The sequence below is a fragment of the Thunnus albacares genome, chromosome 4 (assembly GCF_914725855.1).
Source record: "Thunnus albacares chromosome 4, fThuAlb1.1, whole genome shotgun sequence".
In the NCBI taxonomy this organism is placed as follows: Eukaryota; Metazoa; Chordata; class Actinopteri; order Scombriformes; family Scombridae; genus Thunnus; species Thunnus albacares.
In genome coordinates, this window is record NC_058109.1 from 22,636,645 (window position 1) to 22,659,814 (window position 23,170).

The 23,170-nt window shown below is 39.0% G+C and overlaps 2 protein-coding genes across 3 annotated transcripts; one reads left to right on the forward strand and one right to left on the reverse strand.

Moving 5' to 3' along the window:
- Positions 1–2,474: 2,474 nt before the first annotated feature.
- Positions 2,475–12,460, forward strand: avil (advillin). Its single transcript, XM_044349274.1, has 19 exons — positions 2,475–2,568; positions 2,798–2,872; positions 3,046–3,242; positions 3,324–3,432; positions 3,520–3,630; positions 4,831–5,036; positions 5,149–5,227; positions 5,406–5,504; positions 5,603–5,756; positions 5,878–5,978; positions 6,785–6,922; positions 7,083–7,241; positions 7,406–7,585; positions 9,662–9,819; positions 9,951–10,095; positions 10,631–10,819; positions 10,906–10,974; positions 11,434–11,541; positions 12,032–12,460. The coding sequence occupies exons 1-19, from the start codon at positions 2,509–2,511 to the stop codon at positions 12,143–12,145; spliced, it is 2,451 nt and encodes an 816-aa protein (XP_044205209.1). The 5' UTR covers positions 2,475–2,508; the 3' UTR covers positions 12,146–12,460.
- An 857-nt stretch (positions 12,461–13,317) lies between these two features.
- Positions 13,318–21,998, reverse strand: si:ch1073-456m8.1 (leucine-rich repeat flightless-interacting protein 1). 2 transcript variants are annotated; one of them, XM_044349099.1, is made up of 6 exons: positions 21,667–21,998; positions 21,288–21,362; positions 17,875–17,910; positions 17,457–17,618; positions 17,189–17,272; positions 13,318–16,147 (listed from the first exon to the last, which is right to left on the reverse strand). In XM_044349099.1, the coding sequence occupies exons 1-6, from the start codon at positions 21,763–21,765 to the stop codon at positions 15,587–15,589; spliced, it is 1,017 nt and encodes a 338-aa protein (XP_044205034.1). In that variant the 5' UTR covers positions 21,766–21,998; the 3' UTR covers positions 13,318–15,586. The 2 variants fall into 2 exon arrangements, with proteins under 2 accessions (XP_044205034.1, XP_044205033.1); XM_044349098.1 differs by having other exon boundaries at positions 17,875–17,913; positions 21,667–21,997.
- Positions 21,999–23,170: the final 1,172 nt, after the last annotated feature.

Below are 23,170 nucleotides of genomic sequence, written 5' to 3' on the forward strand. Positions count from 1 at the left end.
CTCTATTTTCATTCTATACAAACTACAATGGTATTGCTTTGCATTTTTCATATTTTCAGTATCTCAGCAGTATGGCTGCATTCACCCTATCATGACAGACACTATGGTGGAGTTTATCCTTTTAGTATCACTCATTGTGATGAAATCAAACCAGGAACCGCAAAGCATGGAAGAGTCTCTGTATTTTATGTGTTTTGTTCTGATCTCTGGTGTGTGGAAGAATAACTGATACAAAAAAAAACTTTTACATTTTGATTTGACCAGCAAATTTCACTTCACCATGACAACAAAATTCAGCCTGGAGTCTATGAAAAGGCTCATTTTACAGCTTCTCTGTGTTTCAAAAGTTACTGATACACATCACTTTACCATCATGAGATCTCACAAAGCCCAGAAAGGTGTGTGTGTGTGTGTGTGTGTGTGTGTGTGTGTGTGTGTGTGTGTGTGTGTGTGTGTGTGTGTGTGTGTGTGTGTGTGTGTGTGTGTGTGTGTGTGTGCGCGCACGCGCTATTTCACTGAAAACAGAGCAGGGAATGTGGATGCTTTCATTTCTACTGATGACTTTTAAGATTTGAGGATCTTCAATGACACTGCAGTGTTCATGAAGTGGCTTGTTTGCCACTGAGAAAGTCATTTCCTCCTGCTAACAGTACTCCATTGTACAGGGTAGTAGCTCATTTGTAATTCTGCCAGTGGGCTCTGAGGCTATCTCATCTTCATACACACTAATGCTGTTTAACTCTACACAACTAAAGGTCTATTGTACTGTTGGTTATTTACAATATGGCCATTCCAAATCCTGGAACATGTTTATGACTGTCCTTTATCCCACATTGCATCATCATTGGTTAAGGTTTGTTTGTATAAGGATGTGCTGATTTGAATAGTCAAGTTTTTTACATATGACTTTTTAATATTTAATCCATAAAAGTAAGGATTAAGGCACTTTAGCAAAAGCAAAACAAAAATCTAAATTAGACAGGTTTGTAGCATAGAAATAACTGAAACATCCAGGACAGATAGGCCTGTGAGTAACAAGACTAAAAGTCTATAGCAGCTCAATGAAGCTGTACTTAGGCACAGTGGTGCTTTGAGCTAAATGCTAATGTCAGCACATTAAGCTCCAATAATTTTATTATATAATTGACTTTTCAACCACACTTTGAGAAAGAACAAGTCAGTGAAACGTAGATGATAACATGGTGACGTTAGTTTACCATGATCACCTTAGTTTAGTGTGTTACTCTGCTATGATCAGCTAATTAGTACTAAACACGGAGTACAGCTGAGGCTGATTGTAATGTCACTCGTCTTGCATGTATTTAGTCATAAACAAAAATGTAACATTTTTGACTCACCATCATTGGTACATTATTAAATGACTTATTAATTCAAGGTGGATATGTTAGTATGTCACAAACCAGTGTGTGTAGAGTTCATGTGCTGTTTATGAACATGTTTGTTTGTAGGGATTCTGTGATAAATGATTGTGTGTTCGTATGATACAATTGTGTTGAGGCAACAACGGTGTATAGTGACCTCTAGGAATAAGCTAAACTGGAGCTTCAATGGCTGCGTGTCTATTTTTTTTTTTTAATAACATACATTTTAAAAAGTGTATGTAATTTTCACTCGGAAAGGAGACATATCAGGAGCTGTGTCTAGACCCACTTAGGAGGGGGCTCAACCTGGATGGGTCTGTGCTCACCATTACTGTCTCCAATATGTCTCCAACCAACCCCAGGAGCCCGTCTCAGTCACAGTCTCATGTGAGAGCTCAGTCAGAGCTGTAACTGAGGGGTGCAAACAGTGACAGACAGTATAGACGGACACAGATAGGCTTAGTGTATGTGTGTGTTTGAAAGTGGAATAACTATCTTATTCATAGCATTCACATTGTATATAATAATACTAAAAATGCTGCTGCTACTACTACTAAACACTTCTGTTGATATTTATATACAGTGTATCTACCCATCGCTGTGCATATAACCATATATGGTGCGAACGTGGAGGTAAAGGGCCAAGAAGGCAGGAAAATGAATGGATGTGATGGAGATGATCAGTGTTACTGTGTGTGTAATCATTTGAATATGAGTCAATCCTTTTTTTCGGCACATTTGCCTACAGGATTTTGTGTCTTCCTCAGTGATTGGACAGAACACTGTGAAAGGTCCTGAAACATGCAAACTCAGGCAAATCTTTTAGGAGCAGTGAATGGAAGAGGATCGAGGGCCTTTTGTTATCAGATTGAAAATCAGCTGTTGGAAGATCATATAAGCTTACAGGAACCTCTGTAACCAAGAATACCAGGTATGTTCTGTTCTGTAATTCATAAAGTCTCATTTTGTGCAGTTAATCGAGAGAAAAGAGAAAGATATTTTCTACATTTGTGCTGTTGTGCATTTCTTACTATAAGGATATTGTATTCAATGCACAACAAACTTTCATTTTCCAAGAGAAGGAAACCAAGCAACAACAGTGCCACTGAAAGTGCATCCGAGCAACATGGAGTACACATTTAGAGCAGTGACTCAAAACCCGGGGATTATCATCTGGAGAATCGAGGTAATTTGATTTTATGGTAGATGCTGCAGGCTGTGACTGTGGAATGACAAATCAACAGTTTGATTTCACTGTTTTAAAAAACTTCTATTCTTCCAAGCAAAATGATTTCAACACTTGTTGAGCAGCAATGATGTAAAAAAAAGTTGAGACTGAGGAATACTGGTTATTAGCTCTGAAATGTTAGTGGACATAAAAGTAAAATGGACACCTTCTTCTCTTTGTCCAATAGAAAATGGAGCTGGTGCAAGTCCCTGAGAAATCTTATGGAAACTTTTATGAGGGTGACTGCTACGTACTTCTCTTTGTAAGTCTGTGCAGGTCACTGATGAATCATTGTGGTTTTACGTGCCAGGGCTGCTTATTTGTATATTTAAACCCTATTCTTTTATATTCAAAGCCTTTGTCTTCATTCTTTTCGTATATCAGACAGAATGCTCTTCTTATTTCCACTGTTTCCCCACTCCTGTATCTCTTCAGACCCAGAAGGTGAGCAGTTCTCTGTGTTATGATATCCACTACTGGATCGGCTCAAAGTCCTCTCAGGATGAACAGGGTGCAGCTGCTGTTTACACAATACAGCTTGATGAATTTTTGGGCTCCACTCCGGTCCAACACCGTGAGGTTCAGAACCACGAGTCTGACACCTTCAGGGGCTACTTCAAACAAGGAGTAATGTGAGTGAAAGTGTTGTTACAGTAGCTCATAATTCATAGACAGTAAAAGATCCTCATCACCATTCTCCTGTGTTGTTTTAGCTATAAGAAAGGTGGCGTTGCATCGGGCATGAAGCATGTTGAAACCAACACCTATGACGTGAAGAGACTGCTTCATGTCAAAGGGAAGAAAAGAGTGGTTGCCAAGGAGGTGAGCCATGCTTCACAGTGGTTATATAACATTATGGGATAGAGGAAGTCATGTAGAAAGAGTGCTTTATGTTTTAACTTGTTGCAGGTGGAGATGAGCTGGAAGAGCTTTAACCTTGGAGATGTGTTTTTGTTGGACATTGGCAAGACCATCATTCAGTGGAACGGACCGAAGAGTAACAGGCAGGAAAGGCTGAAAGTAAGATTTGTGTGACTGTGTGGAATTCATATAAAAACATACTTGAGTAGAAAACTAGAAGAAACATAAGCACAACTTGTTCCTCTTCTTAACAATGAGGGTTTATTTCATTCACAACTACTTTTTCAATATAACAGTATATGTGTTAAGTATGTTTAAAGAAAAACTTACAAGTGAATACATTTGCAACTTTATTTTCCAGTTTACTTTTACTACTACTACTACTGATTACTATTTGAACTTTCTGATATTAAAGATGTTTTATGATCATGTGACTTGAAAAGTTATGTGAGAGGACACTTGTTCAATCTTAATTGTTGCCCCCAGTCAGTGCGCCTTTAGTTCTGAGTTGCATTGAATGTTTGGACCCTGTTATACCTGTTTGCAGGTCAAGTTTGTCCATCTGCATTTCTGTCTCCACAAAAACATTTACAGTCCAATGCACTTTAAATAACAGTATTGTTTCAGTATGTACATCATGTGCATTTTATATAGACCCTAAAACAAGTCTGAGTTGGACGCTGTTTGTGGCGGCCCTCATCATCAGGCCTAAAAATCAGCATTAAACCTTTATGGGAAGCTGTCGGAGTGCACAGTTGAAGCTGATTTCCTCCTTCCTGCAAAAGGCTGGAGGCTCTGAATGGTTTGTTATTCCACCACACAGTTAAACACAGTTCAAAACTACTCTGTGAGCAGAACAATGCAGTGAGTATGGACACTTTTCAGCTCCTTTTATAGGTCCTTGTAAGCATTATCATTATTTGTCGACCACAAACCTATTAATTTAGCCATATTTAGTCATTATTTAGCTTACATATTCATCCCAACTGCATGTCCTATTATTGTAATGAGATTCCTACCAAACCAACATATAAAGTTTGAAATTAAAAGCAGATAATACTAGAATTTATAACAATTACGCTACTGAATCTCAGTTAATTACAGTTTTTAGATGTGTGCTTGTGAGAAGTTTTACTGAGTAAGTCAAAACTGGTACAACACTGGTACTATTGTCAAAATCTGCTTGTGCATTAGGGTGCACTGAACAGGAACGACATTCCACTTTAAAATACATTTTAAAATTTGTGCTGCATTTCTTTCAAGTTTGGTAATAAATTCAATGCACACAGAAAGGTTTTAGTGTGGATTCTGAGAATTCTGAATTGTGCTGTTGTTCTGTGCTGCACCTCTGATTCTCAGGGTATGTTGTTGGCCAAAGACATCCGAGACAGAGAGAGGGGAGGTCGGGCAGAGATCAAAGTGATCGAGGGTGAAGCAGAGAGCAACTCTCCTCAGAACATGGAGATCCTGACTGGTGTTCTTGGAGAAAGAACCTCCAATCTGACAGATGGACCTCCCGATGAAACTGCTGACCAGGAACAGAAGGGAAAACTCACACTTTACCAGTGAGTTGCTCCCGAACCCATGTTGTCTAATGTGTCATGCAGTCAGTGGGTGAGGATTCATCCAGCTCAAGTGTTGTTTGGTTCTGCAAATGTGTTTGTGTACTCATTTCAGTGTGTCAGATGCTGAAGGTCAGATGAAGGTCACAGAAGTTGCTACCAGACCACTGGTTCAGGATCTCCTCAACCATGATGTGAGTTGTTGTTCTGGATCAGCTTTCCCCAACAGGAAGTTGACTAAATGATGGATGCATCTAGTATACAGGATGTTATACATTTCACCATTCCTGTAAAGCTAGAAGTTTTAAATTCTTGGCATCACCAATAAATATTTTCCTTGAAGGAAATTACTTATTTTCCAAATGTATTTAGGACTGCTACTTCCTGGACCAGGGAGGGACGAAGATCTTTGTATGGAAGGGAAAGAAAGCAAACAAAGCTGAGAGACAGGCTGCCATGGCCAGAGCTTTGGTAAGTGACACTACATAAGACCTTTGCATATATGTTGCATTTTATTGGTCTTGCACAATATGTTTATTTCTTATTATTTATCTGACTGGCTGTTATAGGACTTCATCAAAGCAAAAAACTACCCCATTACTACAAATGTGGAGACAGTGAATGACGGGGCAGAGTCAGCTCTCTTCAAGCAGCTGTTCCAGAGGTGGACTGTAAAGGGCCAGACTCAAGGTCTGGGTAAAGTGCATACAAAGGGGAAAGTAGGTACGTGTCTTTGTTTGGTGACTTGCAAAAACACATCAAGTAGCAAAGAAAAATTACCTTTCCTTCTAATAAATAGATTTTTCTTCTGATGAAAACTTAATTTTACCATATTCTGCTTTAGCTCATATCGCACAGGAAAAATTTGATGCCACTTTGATGCACATGATGCCAGAAGTTGCTGCACAGGAGCGAATGGTGGACAATGGCACAGGTCAAGTGGAGGTATCTGTGACAATGTAATCTGAATTTAACTTTTTTTTTTTTGCCACATTAGTCGCATAGCAGTGTGGCAATGTCAGTCAGTCTGTTTGTTGCTTTGTAAGTCAACCAAATGGATCCAGAATGAAATATCTCAAAATATGGATTTTCAAATTTGGCACAGAAAAAAACAATGCCTGAACACCTGTCATCTTCAGCTGTACTTTGAGATTAATGCTAACACAACATGCTAATACACTAACGTCGGCATGTGAATATTCTTAAAGGGAGAATGTTACACTAACTTGCTAAATGTGAGCATGTTACCATGGAAAGTGCAACATGTTAAACAGTATATGCTAATGTTAGCATGCTAAGATGCTAGATGTTACAAATGTTAAACATCCAGTGGGCCTAGTTGTTAAAATGTCTGTCAACATTCTAACTGTGCATTCAGCTCAAAGTGCAGTTAACCTTATCTAGGGACAGTTGAGGATAACAAACAAAACTGGATTACCAACCTGGCAAAGTGAGCAGCCCCAAGACCCTCCGGGACCCTGGAGGCCTGGTTTTCTGTGAGGGAATAGCTTTGTAGTAATTGAATTAATTACAAATTAGTTTGGAAACATGCACCACTCAATAGACCTTTTTTCACAGCAGACATTTTGACTTGTTGTAGAAAAAGCACAGGTGTTACTAATAACATTAACAATGACTGTTCTATTCGAGTGTCCCAGTAAGCCATGACAGTGTGACAACATGCACATTACCAGGAAGTAAAAAAATAATGTTTCAGGTTACACATGATTACATGAATATGATGTACCCAGGTGTGGAGAATTGAGAATTTGGAGCTTGTCCCTGTGGACCCTCAATGGTATGGTTACTTCTATGGAGGAGACTGCTACCTGATCCTCTACACCTACTTGGTCAACAACAGGAAGAGTTACCTGCTCTATATGTGGCAGGTGAGGATGTAATACCTAGTGTACTACATAATAATAATAGGATTGTCCACTAAAATACTATGTTTATTTGGCTTGCAAAGACCTCTATCCTTCATGTCCCTGCTTTGGATTTTTCACTGTATTATATGATAAAATGTAATTTTACCACTTATTATTTTAGGGGCGCCATGCAACACAGGATGAACTGGCAGCTTCAGCATTTCAGGCGGTACACTTGGATCAGAAGTATGGTGATGAGCCAGTTCAAGTGAGAATTACCATGGGCAAAGAACCAAGACACTTAATGGCCATTTTCAAGGGCAAAATGGTCATCTTTGAGGTATGATTGTTAACAATGTTTATAATAATTTCATTAGAAACACTCTCCTTATTTATCTTTTCACAGGGTTATTAACAAGAGGATATGCTATGCCCAAGTGTTATTTCAGGCAGGTGTATTCAGTATTTATAACAGTATGGAATATTTCCCTTCTTTTCTATTAGGGGGGAACATCTAGAAAAGGGCCTTCTGACCCAGAGCCACCGATAAGGTTGTTCCAGGTCCATGGTTCTGATTCATCCAATACAAAAGCCATTGAGGTTCCAGCCCTGGCCACCTCTCTGAACTCCAATGATGTGTTTTTACTCAAGAGCCAATCTGGACTTTATCTTTGGTGTGGAAAGGTAGGGAGGATGGTGAAATATACAACATACACATGTCCTATAGTCTATCTCCCCAAACTCTCGTCATTTACACTTACACAAATCATCAACATGTCACTCATGTCCAGCACATTTCCCATCACTTTTAAGCAGGCTCAGATTACCCCACTGCTCAAAAAGACAATACTTGATCCATCGAAAGTAGGAAACTACAGACCAGTTTCTCTTCACTCATTCTTATCCAGAAAACTTGAACCTGCTATACTTAACCAAGTCTATAATTTTCTTTCACTGAACAACATACTTGATCCTAACCAGTCTGGCTTAAAGAGTGGTTAGTGGTCTGCTGCCTTCACCACAGTAAACCACCAGATCCTCCTGTCCACTCTCTCCAGCCTTGGCATCATGGGGAGTGTCCTCAGCTGGTTGGACTCATGCCTCTCTTGGAGGTCATACAGGGTGTCATGGAGAGGAGAGGTGTCAAAGTGATGTCAGGTAACCACTGGTGTTCCTCAAGGATCTGTGCTTGGCCCATTTCTCTTTGCACCGCACACCACCTCGCTGGGCTACATCACCAGGTCGCATGGCTTTTTATACCACTGCTACACTGATGACACCCAGCTGTACCTGTCCTTCACCCAAGAGAATACCACAGTCCCAGCATGCATCTCGGCCTGTCTGGCCAACATCTCTGCTTGGATTACAGAACGGCACCTCCAGCTGAATCTGTCCAAAACTAAGCTTCTTGCCTTCCCTGTGAATCCAGCTGTTCATCACAACCTGACTGTACAGCTCAGTTCATCCCTGTTATTATCATCCAAGTCTGCAAAAAACTTTGGGGAGATGACCAGCTAACCTTCACTGAACACATCGCAGTATCGCACATCGCATCTCCTGGTCACGCAGATTTACTTAGCCATACATGCCTGAGCATGCAGCACAACTCCTAGTCCTGCTGGTCATCTCACCACTGGTCATCTACTGCAACTTGCTCCTGGTTGGCTTACTAGCACGCACTGGTAAACCTCTGCAGAGGATTCAGAATGTGGCTGCCCGTCTGGTGTTCAACCAACCTAAATAAACTCATGTCACACCTCTGTTCGTCTCCCTCCACTGGCTCCCAGTGGCAACCCACGTCAAGTTCAAGTTCAAGGTGATGCTTGCCTTCAAGGCGACAAATGGAATACCACTCTCCTACAGTGAGTCACTCATCAGGCTGTGTGTCCCCTCCTGATTGCTCCATTTTGCAAATGAATGACCGTTAATACCATTGCCTGAAAACTCAGCTCTTCCATGAACACTTCATCACTTGAGCCCCTTAACCTTTTTGATTGTTGCACTTCTTTCTTGTTTCTTATGGTATTTCTTATGCACTTGTATACTTCCAGTTGTTTCTTACTTTGTATATAAAAAAACAAACTTCTGTTTAGCATTCTTTCTCATTGCACTGATGTCCGGTCAGCTACTTGAGAATTTTTATCATGGCTCTTTCGGAGTCACTGTCCTCTAACACTTGATTGTCTTGCCTAACTTGTAAGTCACTTTGGATAAAAGCGTCTGCCAAATGACTAAATGTAAATGTAAATGTAAAGACCCTTTCCTGCTTCAATATGATAATGCCCCCATGCACAAAGTGAGGTTCATAAAGAAAAGGTTTCTCTTTGGTGTTGAGGAATTGGTCTGCACAGAGCCCTGACCTCAACCCCATCCAACACCTTTGGGTTGAACTGGAACACAAAATGCGAGCTGGACCTTAACACCTAAAATAAGTGGCCAATATCACCAATTCACTTGTGGTTGAATGGAAGCAAATCACTGCAACTAGGTCCTGAAATCTTTTGGAAAGCCTCTCCAGAAAAGAGGGGGCTGTTATAGCAGCATATCAATGGTCATGGTTTAGGAATGAGATGATCAACAAACACATTTGGCTGTAATGTTTTGTTGTCCAAATACTTTAGACCATATAGTGTACAACTGTGCATTATAAAAGACGGGCTTGGTCCTGCAAACATCTTGTAGGCTGTACAAATAATTTCCTTTCTCAAATCACTACAGTGTCACAGATACTAATGATCAACATATTAAAAATGTTACCAGGGATCAAGTGGAGATGAAAGAGCCATGGCAAAGGAGGTCAGCTCTGTGATTGGCCAGAACTCACAGAATGGCTCTGAGGAGATTGTTGCAGAGGGTCAGGAGCCCACTGAATTCTGGGAGTTGCTTGGAGGGAAAGCTCCCTATGCAAGTAGTAAAAGGTAATGATGATACAAATATTATTAACAGTATTGGCAAACGAGCTTCAAAAGTGTAACAGCAGTCATATATCACTTGTAGAGGAAACTTGTTCTCCAACATTTTACAAGTTGTTTGTATGTTCTGTCCACAGATTACAGCAGACGGTTTTAGACCACCAGCCACGCCTGTTTGAATGCTCCAATAAGACGGGCCGTTTCATTGTGAACGAGGTGACTCAGTTCACGCAGGACGACCTCATTGAGGATGATGTCATGCTGCTGGACACATGGGACCAGGTATGAGCTGACAAGGCATAGCCCCCAACCCCGCAATTCCCTCTTCTCTACTAAATGTTTTGGTGTCTTTCAGCTCATTGTTTTGGTTTTATGGCCCGCGATGTTACTATTTTGGTTCACTCACCACTCTCATAATGTAATTTTTCAGTGTTTTCAGCAAAAAAAGCTGTGATAAATCAACTGTTTACTACCTGCTGAGCAAGAAACATCTGCTGAGCAGACACAAAGTGAAGCAAAACATTTAGCAGCTAAAAAGTCAAATATTTCCCTCAGGGGTTAGTGGAGACCAGAAACAGAGCTAAAAGGAGAGTAAGTATTAGATTTTCACTTGTCAGGTGGCCAGAAACAAGTTTGCCATATCAACTTTATATGTGAAACTATGCCCACATTGTTTTTTACAGCTTGTTGCACCACCCCTAAGTGGCCCAAATAATCAATTAATGCATGTTTAAAATGTTTAGTCTTTGGAAACTGAACTGTTTATTGGTAAATGGTAAACCTTTCTTCTCCTAATCCTGCCATCTCTTGGTCTCAGGTGTTTCTCTGGATTGGTAAAGAGGCCAATGAGGTAGAGCGCAAAGAAGCCGTGGTCACAAGCCAAGAGTACCTGCGCACACACCCAGGAGACAGAGATCCGGACACCCCCATTGTCTTGATCAAGCAAGGATTCGAGCCACCCACCTTCACTGGGTGGTTCACAGCCTGGGATCCCTCCAAATGGAGCGTGAGTGTTTTGGTTTTTGAGCTGAAATAGAGTATTAACATGTACATTAATGAATAAAAACACAAATGTTGACTTCTTTCTTTTAGGATGGAAAGAGTTATGAGGAGTTGAAGAGGGAGTTGGGAGATGTAACATCACCAGTTAATGTTGTACGGGTAAGTACAGTCTGATTCATTTCTTAATACTCTTAGCCAAAAGATACCAAAATGGTACCATTCTTGTTCAAGATAAAATGAACTGTTCTTCATCTTCATGTTCAAGAGGTTATTTTGTTTGTTATATACAAAGGTCTTTTCAGGAATTGGTACACTTGGGGTGCAAAAACGTTGTAAGCCTCTAATACTATGTAGTATGCCATACTTTTCCACATTTACAATTTCAACTTGGCTAACCAAAGGACTTTTTGGCTAGTCAACCTTGAATAGGTATGGGATTTATGACTAAATATTCTGAGACAGGTGTAAAAAAGGGACAAAAACTTGCACTCTGCTACATACTATAAACCAAAATTGAAAAGCAGTTTGTTAGAACCATTTCAATGCCACAACAGCAAGTGGTAGATAAATCATGACATACAGACTAACCATCTATTTTCCTTTAATGTGACTTTCTAGCAGAACAGTGTTGAAAGCGAGAAAAGCTTTCAGCCTTTTCCACCAGAAGCTTTGGTCAACAAGCACGCCAACGAGCTGCCTGAAGATGTTGACCCGACCCAGAAAGAGGTAGTGTGTGTGTGTGTGTGTGTGTGTGTGTGTGTGTGTGTGTGTGTGTGTGTGTGTGTGTGTGTGTGTGTGTGTGTTCATAGAGTGAAACATATTCCTCTTTTAACAGAAAGTGATTTTTTAAAAATTTTCTCCGTAGTCCTAAAGTCGGTAGCCTATAATTATCTACCATATAGTCTTGGATTTGCAGTTAGTCCCTGATTTGCTCCCTATTCATTCATTATTAATAGCTCGCAATTTTGTGTACCCTCTTGTTAGGTATAACTATGATGCTTTGCTGCTTAATAGTACCAGTATTTTGACTTTGAAGTGCATAGTTGTACTTATGAAACGCTCTGTGTCATGCCTAACAACGCCCCTTAGCTGTTCTAAAATCACTGTAAACCACGACCTCTTGTGGCTTATTGCTTTATTAACCACCTCAAGAAAGAAACTGCATTGTTAGTCATTTGTTTTTACTCACTACTATAGTTTGTGAACTGCTTTTCAGAAATACCTCTCTGACCCTGACTTCAACAACGTATTTGGGATCACCAAAGACGACTTTGCAAGCCTGCCACGGTGGAAGCAGTTGAAATTGAAGAAAGAAAAAGGGATGTTTTGATTTTTCTTTCAGAGTCTGTATTTGAAAATAAGCTATTACATTTTTAAAGCTAACAGCAGGTTGTGTCTTTGTGTCAGCTCCTCTTCCCCTCCAATTACTGATTTTCCCCTTCAGTGCAATCTCCTACTGTAGTTAACCTGTTTGAAAATAGGACTCAGAGTTTTTAAATTTTAAGAGTAAATTCTAATAATGTGCCTTTTCATACCCTGATTTTATTGTGATTCATACATTTGTTTACACACATCAAATCACTGTAATACAATTCTTGAATTTTTTTTAACCTGTGCTGATGTTGTGCAATAGACACTGTTTAATTAAGAGCTCTTGTTACAATACTATTTGAGCTTTCAGAATGAAAAAAATAAAAACTGTGTTGCCTATTCTCCTGTGTGTTTATGTGGTGTGGTTGCATTTCAGTCCTGAAGTGAACACACAGGGCTTCATGATAATTAAGAACAATAAGACATATATAACTAAAAAATGTAACTATTTAGAAACAACACATACCCAATAGAGTTAACAGCCAGAGCGTGAAAAACAGAACTTAAGTTAATCTAAGAACCAAGTAAATCAGTAAAATACATTTACCTTACCAAACCCAGCACTGTGACTTTAAGCTCACTCATGAACACAAAACTGATCCAGAGGGAGCTCTTCGCATTTCCTCTTCACATAAAGAGCTACTTTGCCATCTGTTGGACAAGTAATGTAACAACATGTCAGCCCAAAAATATGTGAGTGAACAAAATGAAAATAGCCAGTTTAAATATTAATTCACATGTCTGAGGAAATTCGGTGCTATTTTCATTGGATTTTTATGTAAACTGTTGTAGTGTTTTAAATGATTCATAGGAATAGAGGAGGAAGGTTGCCTTTATTTTAAAGGTTTCCATAATTCTAAGCAGTGCTATTTTCAGTGTAAATTATATTCATCCAATTCAGTTACATTAAAGTTTCTCTTATCTTGATTTTTAGCACCAAAACTATTCACATCTCTGCCTCTAAGTTTTAGAGCATGCTATGATGTTCATTCCCAAAGACCACCATTTTTAAAACAACTAGATGGAATTTATTTTTGTATGCAACATTCCTGCAGTGATTAAAGCTGCTTATGTCTCATATTCTGACAGTTCCTAGATAAAACAGAAGTCAACACAAACGAACAATCAACATCAGCATTATTCACTCCTTTTATTGTGATATGTCTGTAATGTATTTTCAGTTACAAGTATAAATTTATGTCATTTACTGTCACATCTGAACATTTAATTCAAAGTTTAAGACAAGTCATAAAATATTTGGACCCATTAAAGACATTACAGCAAGGCGACATTTTTTGCATTGTTGTGTGAAAACAATTTGATTACTTATCAAAAAAATCATTGATGTGTGCTCAAAATGTCAAACTGTGCCAGTGTCAGGGAAGTAATTTCCCTTCACATTGTGAAATGAACTTTTAAACATGATGTTTGATCAATTTAACATAAGAACTTAAGAGTGATGTAACTTAACTGACTCATAACAAACCAAATCCCTTGATAGGGAAGGAAATGAAGAGGAAAATAAAACAACAACAACATAAACAACCACTGACTGTGGATGTTTAATCAGAAATGTCAGATGTGTTGGTTGCGAATGACCTGATTGTTCAAGATAACAATAATGCCACCACTCCAGCACCTGTGTATAACAGTAACAGTAACATCCTATCAACTCACTTTGTGGAAAAACAGCATCAAACAGTCATCTAAGCTGTTTGATTCTCGGATGCTCTGTGCATCACGGTAGACAGCACAACAGATAATCAAGTATTAGCATTAGAACCAGCGTTATGATGAGATCAGACTGAGAAAAGAGATACAAAAGACAAATGAGACAGTATACAAAATTCAAAACATAGGCTTAAACCCACAAGATGATATGCAGTTAAATGAAGCAACTGCAAACATTCATGTACAAATTAGTTCTTGGGACTTTACATTTTATAAAAAAGATGAGTGTTACACAATGTGTTTCCTCATAATTGCAATTAATTTTGCAAAGGCTCCACCTTAAAAAAAAAAAAGAATGACAGAATAATGCATGATCTGCAGAAACTAATGATTTTGAAAATCCCTTTAAAACAAATTCTTGCAGTAAATAATGTAGATCAAAGTATTACTTGAATTATGCGTGAAAGTACTGTGTGCAAAAGTACTAAGAATGACAGATCAATTCATGTGCAGTTTGGAAATCAATATACATTCTTAGGTGCTCATGCAAACTATCAATAATAAAGGAGGTGGATGGGCCCATTCTTGACTCAAGCATAAAAAAAATGAATTGTAACATTGTAAAAAATAAACATAAAAAATTGCAATTCCTTATGATTAAATATAAAGTGTGTACAGCAGTCGAAGACATCCAAAGAGACTCATTTCAGCAAGATCCACTGCAAATGTGCAAACATACAGTAGTATCATGCGGGCAGAGAGAATACAGCCTGCCGCTGGTCAGCTGATTATTCCTCAGTGACGGGTTTGGTTGTAAAGGGAATGTTGTTTCTAATGTAATCTGACAAATTTATGCCACAATACAAGAATTTTAAAAAGTGCAAATGCAGCCAAATCAATTGTCCTAAATCCTCAAAATAATTAAAAAAAAAAAAAGGAGCATATGAAGTATAAAAAAATAACTGTTCTTGTGAAGATCAGTGAAGCATTTTCCCTTTCTAAAAAATCCTTATCTTATGACCTTATTAACATTTATATCTGATATTAACTTCCAAAAATCAATCATCAATGTCAAACATGACCTAAAGCTTCTTTACACTGAGCTCTGCAACTGACGAAAGCCAGACTGCATATCTTTAAATGCAGATCATTTTAATTTGATCTTATCTTTCAGGTATATGAGACAAACATATTACAGCTTGCACTCATCCCTTTTTGAAAAAAAAAAGAAAAGAAAAAAAGTAATGTAATGTAGTTATAGTTGGAGACAGGAACAGTCTCTGTCCAAATACTTATGGAGCTCAATGTATTTTGTATACAAGTAAATTCTGCTTTGTGTCCTGGCAGCTGTTACGTAAACAAACTAACCTTCTTAAAAGATTACCAAACAGATAAACAGTTAAAGCAGCATGGAGTATTTTCCATGTCTCATCACGTAGAAAAAAAAAAAAAAAAAGTTAAGACGTATCAAAAAGAAATTTACTTATTGGCAAATGATATAAAGTAGTCATGAGTGGGATTGCAGCTAGTAAACCACCTGGATCCTGAGATTTTTTTTTTGTTGTAAAACTACAGTGTTTTAAAAACTCTGAATGTTATTGTTGACCTCAAAGTTTTCTAAGGACATAAATATCAAAGGTGTTTGAACTGAAAATCAAAGAGCTCTTGAATTTTATCAAATAATCAATAACTATGTGACCTTTTGCCCTAGTAGATAAAACAAATGAAGTTAAGACACAACGCAGAGCTCAGGGTTTTTGGGGTCTTGGAGTTCCCCCTCGCAGCTGTTAGTCAGACTTCCCTCTTTGGCTGCTGAGTCATCAGGCAGCTCCAGAGAGTCTGCGTCACCTGGGAAGATCTGGTCCCGCTCCGGAGTCTCAGCAGATGCGTCCTCGTAGGCACTTGTGCTGTCTGAGTCGTTCCTGTCCGGAGAAGGATCCCGTCCGTCCTCATCGCTGTCTTTGTAAGGCCTCCGGAGGACCCCGTCTTCAGAGCCTGGGTTGTCCAGTGCGAGGGAGGGCACGTGGCCCAGGGGCTTACTGACAATCCTTCGCGGCTTCGCCAAGACGCTCCCCTCATCTGCCCCTTCATCCTGTTTGGCTTCCTCAGATGACGGCACGGCTGTGCTGCTTTCACTGCTGTGAAGTTCAGACGGGGAGGAGTCCTTTTCTTCTCTGGTTGCAGCCTGAATCATTTCCTTGGCATCGTTTTTCATTCGCCGTCCTTGTCTCGTTTCCCCGTCAACACTTTCATGGGTGTTCACAGGAACAGATGATTTGGTATCCCTTTCCTGCAAAGAGACATTTAGCTGTCCGTTAATAAATGAAGTGCACATTCAGATCAAATAAAATGAAATTCCATTAAAAATGTATTTAAATGAATTTTAATTCTAAATGCATGCTAATATACTGCAATTATACTTCATTTTACAATTTGTTTCCGTGAACATTTCAGCAGGCATGACTTTTTTTTTAGTGCCTTGCAATTCATATGACTGTCATCTATATTTAAGAAGCATTTTGTTTTCAATGTCTTTACTGCAGCTACTAAATACTTAATGTTGAAATTCAAATAACACTGAATTTTATTGCACTGAAATATTTATTAACAAACAGTAGTAGTTGGATTTTGCTTTTTTCTTGTTCTTTACTCAAAATATTAACTCCCCAAATACATCCATATATGTGAAGTATGCAAGGGCACAAGAAGAGCAGCCCAAGAAACAACATTAACAAAAAAGGCTACAGAACGGACAGCTGTTTATGGGCATGTGCGAGCAATCTGAAGTCTGATGGGGGAGTAGATGTAATGTAAACAGAACGTTCAGAGCAGACTGAACTCTGGGCTTTTGACTTTCAGGCAGCATTTTTACATACTTCAGGTTTTGGAACTTTGACTATGTTTAACATAGACATCCAACGTTAGAACAGAATATAAATGGAAAAAAAAGCATGTTATGCCTTTACTGTATGACTATGTCCACCATAGGTAGTAATATAGTGACAAAAGCATAAGTGGGAAGAGAAAAATTAAGGCTCTTAGATGTCCTGGAAAAAACAAAACCTCCATTAATCACATTCAATAACAAGCCATCATGCTCTTGACAAACTGTTACATAACAGGTTCCACATGTAACACAAATGTAAAGCCTTTGCACCTCTGTAATGTTACATAATGTTCTCACTTGACACTTGAATAGAAAGCCCTCATTAATGTTATCAGCAACATCTGTGTTTCTTTCAGTGCCTTACAATTCATATCACTGTTAATTACATTTAAGAAGCATTTTGTGATGATTTATCTAATGTTCTCCTTTCACATGTCACATTACCTCTTTTAATCTCTCCACCTCTTGCATCAAGGAGCACACCATGCTCTCCAGTTTCTTCTTGGCCTCCCTCTCTCGCTCCAACTCCTATAAAAGCAGAATGAAACAGTGGCATCATGAGAGGACTGGCAGATTGTTCGTTTTGACAAAAACAAACTTCACATAAGACGATGAAGACTGCTTGAAGTCTAAAATGAATACTAAATGCTTTTGTGTGACTGAGGTGAAGTGTTTATGTGGTGTTTCAGCTCTGGAGAGGCCTTCCACGTACCAAACTAGCCTGTCCAGCTTCCCTCTGGGCCTCGGCCAGCAGCTCCTCTACACCCTCCAGTGTGTCCTGCAGGACGTCCACCTGGAACAACAGAGCCTCTCGCTCGACCTCCAGCCCACGCAGCTCCTGCACTACCTCGTCATAGCTGGCCTGCAGCTCCAGCTATACCGCAAACACAGTTACAGATCAGTGTGGGCAACATTAGAAGAACACATGCCAGTTAGTGGGTGTGCAAGTGTTTAGCAAGCTCTCAGAGGCAACCATCAGTGGGAGGCCTCATCTGGAACCACGACAATTCCTCCATATGTAAAGAAATGTTTCTCGCGTTAGAGATCTATCATTAGACCTGAGAGGACTGTGGACTTTAAAAATAGTAATAAACTTCATCACAACTACAATAACAATAAGAAATAGTCACCATTTCTGGGAGTCCCATTAAGAGGTCCTGGTCAGACTGCTGAAAAGAGGAAAAAAAATTATTTTGCAAATAATACTCAAGTTATTCATTATTATTTATATATATTATTAAATGATGAAAAACATGCTCTAAAACGCAATATAGGATCTTTTGCTGTGGTCCCATCACACACACACACACACTAACAATAACACGAACCCTTTGTACAACATATTGCCCACGAATTATGGCCTCAAAATGACTTTAGAGTTGATTCACAAATGTTCACAAATCATTTTAATCTTCATACAGGCAGTATGTTGTGGTGCTGGATTGTGCAATAGCCATAACAAGAAAAGAAATGTTCATGTATAATATAATATTATAATATAAAACTTTGAGATTCTTTCTTTTTCTAAATATGTTAAATTATATGTGAATATATTTTTGTTGCTGCAATTAATGTTGTGGTACTTCGTTTACGTTATTGAGATGCTGGTTGAAGGCAGACATTTTAATATCATACCAGGAACAGCACAGCTGTAATTAGTAACATGAATCATGGCTGCATATAGTTAATGCTGGCTCACTGGGACAGCTAAATGCAACAGAGTTATCATTAATATCATTAGTTACACCTGCGCTTTTCCTACTGTGAAAATCATTAGTGCTTTGAGAAAGAATGTGATGTTTTATTTTTCACAGTAAAACTTCAAAATGGTTACTGGTGTTGCACCCAATTCTGTGACCTAGTTTGAAGTTTCAGCTATGTTGCACCTGCAAATATTTTTATCATACTTAATCATATACGGCTTATTTTTGATTGCAGCTGTTACCAAATATGGTGCCCACATGGTTTGTATTTGATAGCTGTAGCAGCAGGAACTGTCGTGTATAAGTCTGTCTGTACAGCAGCGACATCTCACCTCGTTAGGTTTCTTTTCATGTGGTTAATGGGGTCACAGATTTCAGTGCGCAGAAATCACAGCTATCAAAACTTGTGACCCTATTTAAACACTACAGAGGCACCATGTTTGATAACAGCTCCAAAAATAAAGTATGTGATAAAGTATGATGAATACATTAGCAGAAGCAATATAGCTGAAATTCCTAATCAGCTCACAGGATTTCTTGTAACCTTGACTTGACTAAGATTAATTTCCACAGACTTTAACTCTAGTAGTGGTAACTGAAAACAGTGCCAGAGATAGCATTATATTTTTAAAAATACAAAAAGGGGAAGAAATCCATCTGAACCTTCTGACCAAACGTCCTGACAGAGACACATTGTGTCCCGACATGTTGACCTAATGCAAGTTTGGATTTTCCGGCAAATATAACTCTAAAACTTATCTTTGTGACATGAGTCACCAAGGCAGAAACTGAGTTTTCTCTTAAGTATAATGGTGGAGGAAGTTGTCAGATACTTCACTTAAAAGATACCAATCAAACAAACAGTCTATTAGAAATAAAGTTCTGCATTCAAAATCTTAAAAATACTTACCAGCAAAATGCACCAAAAGTACTGCAAAATGTTCCCTGTGACTGATATATATGACTATATATGACATTGTTAGGCTTTTAATATGTATGTAACAATGTGTAAGCAGTATTTTATTGTAGATTAGTCTAATCAGGTCCAGTGGTTCCCAACCTATGGGCCGGGCCCCTCCAAAGGGTCACAAGATAAGTGTGAGGAGACATGAGATGATTCATGGGGCAGGAAAGACGCACAAAGTTCAGCTAAACAAATTAGTACTTGTATTGTATTTTTTGGACTTTTCTTTATACTTGCTTTTTTTGTGAAACATGGGATAAGTTCACCTGTATAAAGTCATTCCTTTTGTATATTTCTGAAGATCGTTGTGTTGTTTTTCTATGTCAGTACAGTCAGTACACTGATAGCTACTAAACCGGAGTCAAATTCCTTGAATGTGTAAACAAACTTGGCCCATAAAGATGATTCTGATAAGTCGATCTTGAACACTTATGTAAATAATTCATCTAACTGGGAGTAACTCTTTGTTGGAGCTGCTAACTCATAGCATTTGAAATACCAAGGGGGTCCAACTAGACACAAAGGTTTGCAATGTAAAATCATAATCTGAAAAGTAACTAGTAACTATAGCTTTGAAAAGTACAAAATGTAATGCAGCAGCAGTATAAAAAAATAAGAAAATACTGACATAAAGTATGTCAAAATTGTACATGAGTAGTACTTTCCACCATTGCTCATGTATTATCATAACACCTGAATGCCATCATACTGAGTCATGAGAGACAACTAGAACAGGGGCGGACTTTACCATTAGGCAAGATAGGCAACTGCCTGGGGCCTCCAGCTAAACGGGCTCCAAACAGCTATAGATTTATTGTGATGCTTAGATATAAAAAAGATTGAATTATGTTACTATTCTATTCTATATTACTAAGTCATTGTAACCCTGGAATAACTTACAAAAGGCCCCAAAGGCACTTAAAAAAATTGTATACTTCTAATTCAGGGGAAAACATTGTACCACTGCATTTACCTGTCAGATAAATGTTACTGGTTATGTTGCAGATTCAGATTTTACTCACTAAATATAACAATAACAATATGATGCATCATTATTGATTAAACTATCCAACATTATATAAAGGAAATGGCTAAAGGAATGGATTCCTCTGTGCCAATAGTCCGTTTATTGTAGGTAAGGGATTACTACGCATGCACATTGGTATTGATTGCACAAGATCACATGATCAAATTCAAATTGTTGATTGCCAATCCATCCCGTGGTTTGGGCTAGAATGGTTAGGTTTATGCATCTGGTAAAAGTTTGGGAAATAAACAGTAAAATGTGGTAAAAATGTCCTGTTTAACAGCACTAAAATGCCTGATGTGACAGTAAACAATGTCCAGTTACTGGTCTATTAGAGGTCCAGCAATAAATTCCAGAAACCCATTCTGTACCAACAGAACAAACCACTATCAGTAGTATCAGAAGTCTAACCAGTCTGGACCAGCAGTCTGTGGACTACTGGCACAGAATCCCGTCCCGTGTCAATAGTCTGTAAATGACTGCACCGGTTACATAGCCATAACCGGTTCCTTATACAAAATAGAATTGAAAGCTCCACCTTGAACAGACTTAAATAAATTTAAGTACATTGTGCTAATAATACCTCTCTTTTACTCTTCACTTTTAAGTAAAACTTTGAATGCAGGACTTTTAAAGTACTTTTACTGTGCAGTATTAATAGTTTTACTATTGGTAGCTAATAGTTTTGCTTTAGAAAAACAGTTTTGAGTACTTCTTCTCCCACTGCCAATACCAACATTCCCAGTTATAGAAAAGACAGAGTTTGCTTGGGGCCCAAAAATCACTGAATCCGCCCCTGAACTGTAGATAACCAGAACCACCATGGACTGATTGTTATCTGGCACCTACCTGACTGTCACTCCTCTTCTTCAGGGTGCCTGCCCGGCTGTCGCTTCGTGTAAGGCGCCTGGATGAGCTGTCAGACTGATAAAAGAGGACATCAACATATCTCAGGTGGATCCTAACATCACAAATAGTCTGAACGAAAACACAAGAAGCGAGCTAACAACGGGGAGGTGAAATCAAGCTAACAGACAGGCCCGATAACAACAACAACTCTTCACTGTCCATGAGAGACGCTGTTCACACTTAACAGGAAACACAACGGCTTAACTTCTCACTTACTACATTTTAGCTGAAGTTAAGTCGTTTATAAGACACCAAACTAAGCTAATACAGCCGTAGCATTAGCTGTAAACAAACACTACCGTGATTTCTGTCTGCTCACCTCCTTTATGATGCTGCGCAGAGACTCATCCTCGCTCATTCCCCGAGAAAACGATCGTTTCTTCGGGGAGCCGCTGCCGTCCAGGGTGACTGAATGCATTTTTTTAATGTTTTATATAAGTTTTTTGTTTATATAACAGCCACCTCCGAGCTCCCTGGGTGAAGTGGTGTTTTCGTGCTTGTTTCCTACGCAGCTGCGGTGATGTGTACAGACGACGCCCAGGCCGGGATCCACGGATTGCCGCGGGGCCCGAGCTGTCTTTAACGCCGCCCTCGCTCCGCCCACACGGAGGAGTCAGAGATCAGCCGGAGTCATGCTGACGCCCAGAGGCGGACTTACCATCAGGTAAGGTGGGTAACTGCATGGGCCCTCCAACTAAAAGGGCCCCAAACAGATTTATTACGATGTTTAGATATGAAAAATATTTAATTATGTTCTTATTTTAACTCATTGTACTCCTAAATAACTTAAAAAAAGGTCCCCAAGCACTTAAAGGTGCAGTGTGTAAGATTTAGTGGTATCTAACAGAATGGACTTGGCAGAAATAGAATATAATATTCATAAGTATGTTTTAATTATTGTATAATCCCATAAAAATAAGAATTGTTGTGTTTTTGTTACCTTAGAGTGAGCCCTTTATATCTACATAGGCAGCAGGTCCTCTTCCATGGAGCATGGATGTATAAAGAGAACTGGATACAGTGTTGGAGGAGGCAGGGCCCCATTCATTCCTATGAAAGTTGCTCAGTGGCACGAGAAGTCAAAAAAGTTCAACTTCTTCTGCATTGCTTCCGCATTTGTTGGGCCCATAGAGCAAACTCACTAGTGACTTTTGCTGGCTGAGTTGGTTTACTTCCGGTTTACTTCCGGTTTACTTCCAGTTTAGCCCTCCGGCTAACCTGAATGAGGATAAAACAATTCAATTGTGCATCTCTTTTAGACTTTCCAAATGTGATCAGACCAAACAGATCAAATTCTGATAGTGAGACGAGTCATTTTGTGGGGGTTGTGATGCTCAAAAAAAAGCATCCGCTGTTTTACAGACGTCTCTTTCACAATGTAAGTCTATGGGAAAAAGTCTTTTTGGGCCCAATAGCATCACGTGACGTTGTAATTACACAATTTGGCAGCTATGTCAAATTGGCCTCACAGCCTGGCACTGATCCTGGGGGCTTAGTCCTCCTCCTCTGGAGGCCACCATGTTGCACCGCTGTGTTTCTACAGTAGCCCAGGACAGACAAACCAAACAATAAACAAACAAAACACCAGTACTCACAGATTTATAGTGTTCATATTTATTGTGGACAAGAGCAAACACATTTCAGATAGAAGCCATCATCAGCGTAGATGTATGCTGATAAGAAGACTATAGATCTGTTAGTGCTGGTGTTTTGTTTGTTTTGATCCTTGGTTCGACAAATGGTTCATCCAATCACCTGCCAAGTATTTTTTGAAAGTGGCTGCACTTTTCTCAGATGGTTCTTTGTAACAAACCATCTGGCGC

Excerpts from the sequence above, each read along its gene's own strand:
- si:ch1073-456m8.1 (XM_044349098.1), bottom strand. The coding sequence starts at position 21,765 with ATGCATTCAGTCACCCTGGACGGCAGCGGCTCCCCGAAGAAACGATCG. Across the intron at positions 17,914-21,287 it reads AGAAGAGGAGTGACAGTCAG|CAGTCTGACCAGGACCTCTT; the intron begins GTAGGTGCCAGA and ends TCCTCTTTTCAG. Across the intron at positions 16,148-17,188 it reads AGGTGGAGAGATTAAAAGAG|GAAAGGGATACCAAATCATC; the intron begins GTAATGTGACAT and ends GTCTCTTTGCAG.
- avil (XM_044349274.1), top strand. The coding sequence starts at position 2,509 with ATGGAGTACACATTTAGAGCAGTGACTCAAAACCCGGGGATTATCATC. Across the intron at positions 5,505-5,602 it reads CTGCCATGGCCAGAGCTTTG|GACTTCATCAAAGCAAAAAA; the intron begins GTAAGTGACACT and ends TGGCTGTTATAG. Across the intron at positions 5,757-5,877 it reads GCATACAAAGGGGAAAGTAG|CTCATATCGCACAGGAAAAA; the intron begins GTACGTGTCTTT and ends ATTCTGCTTTAG.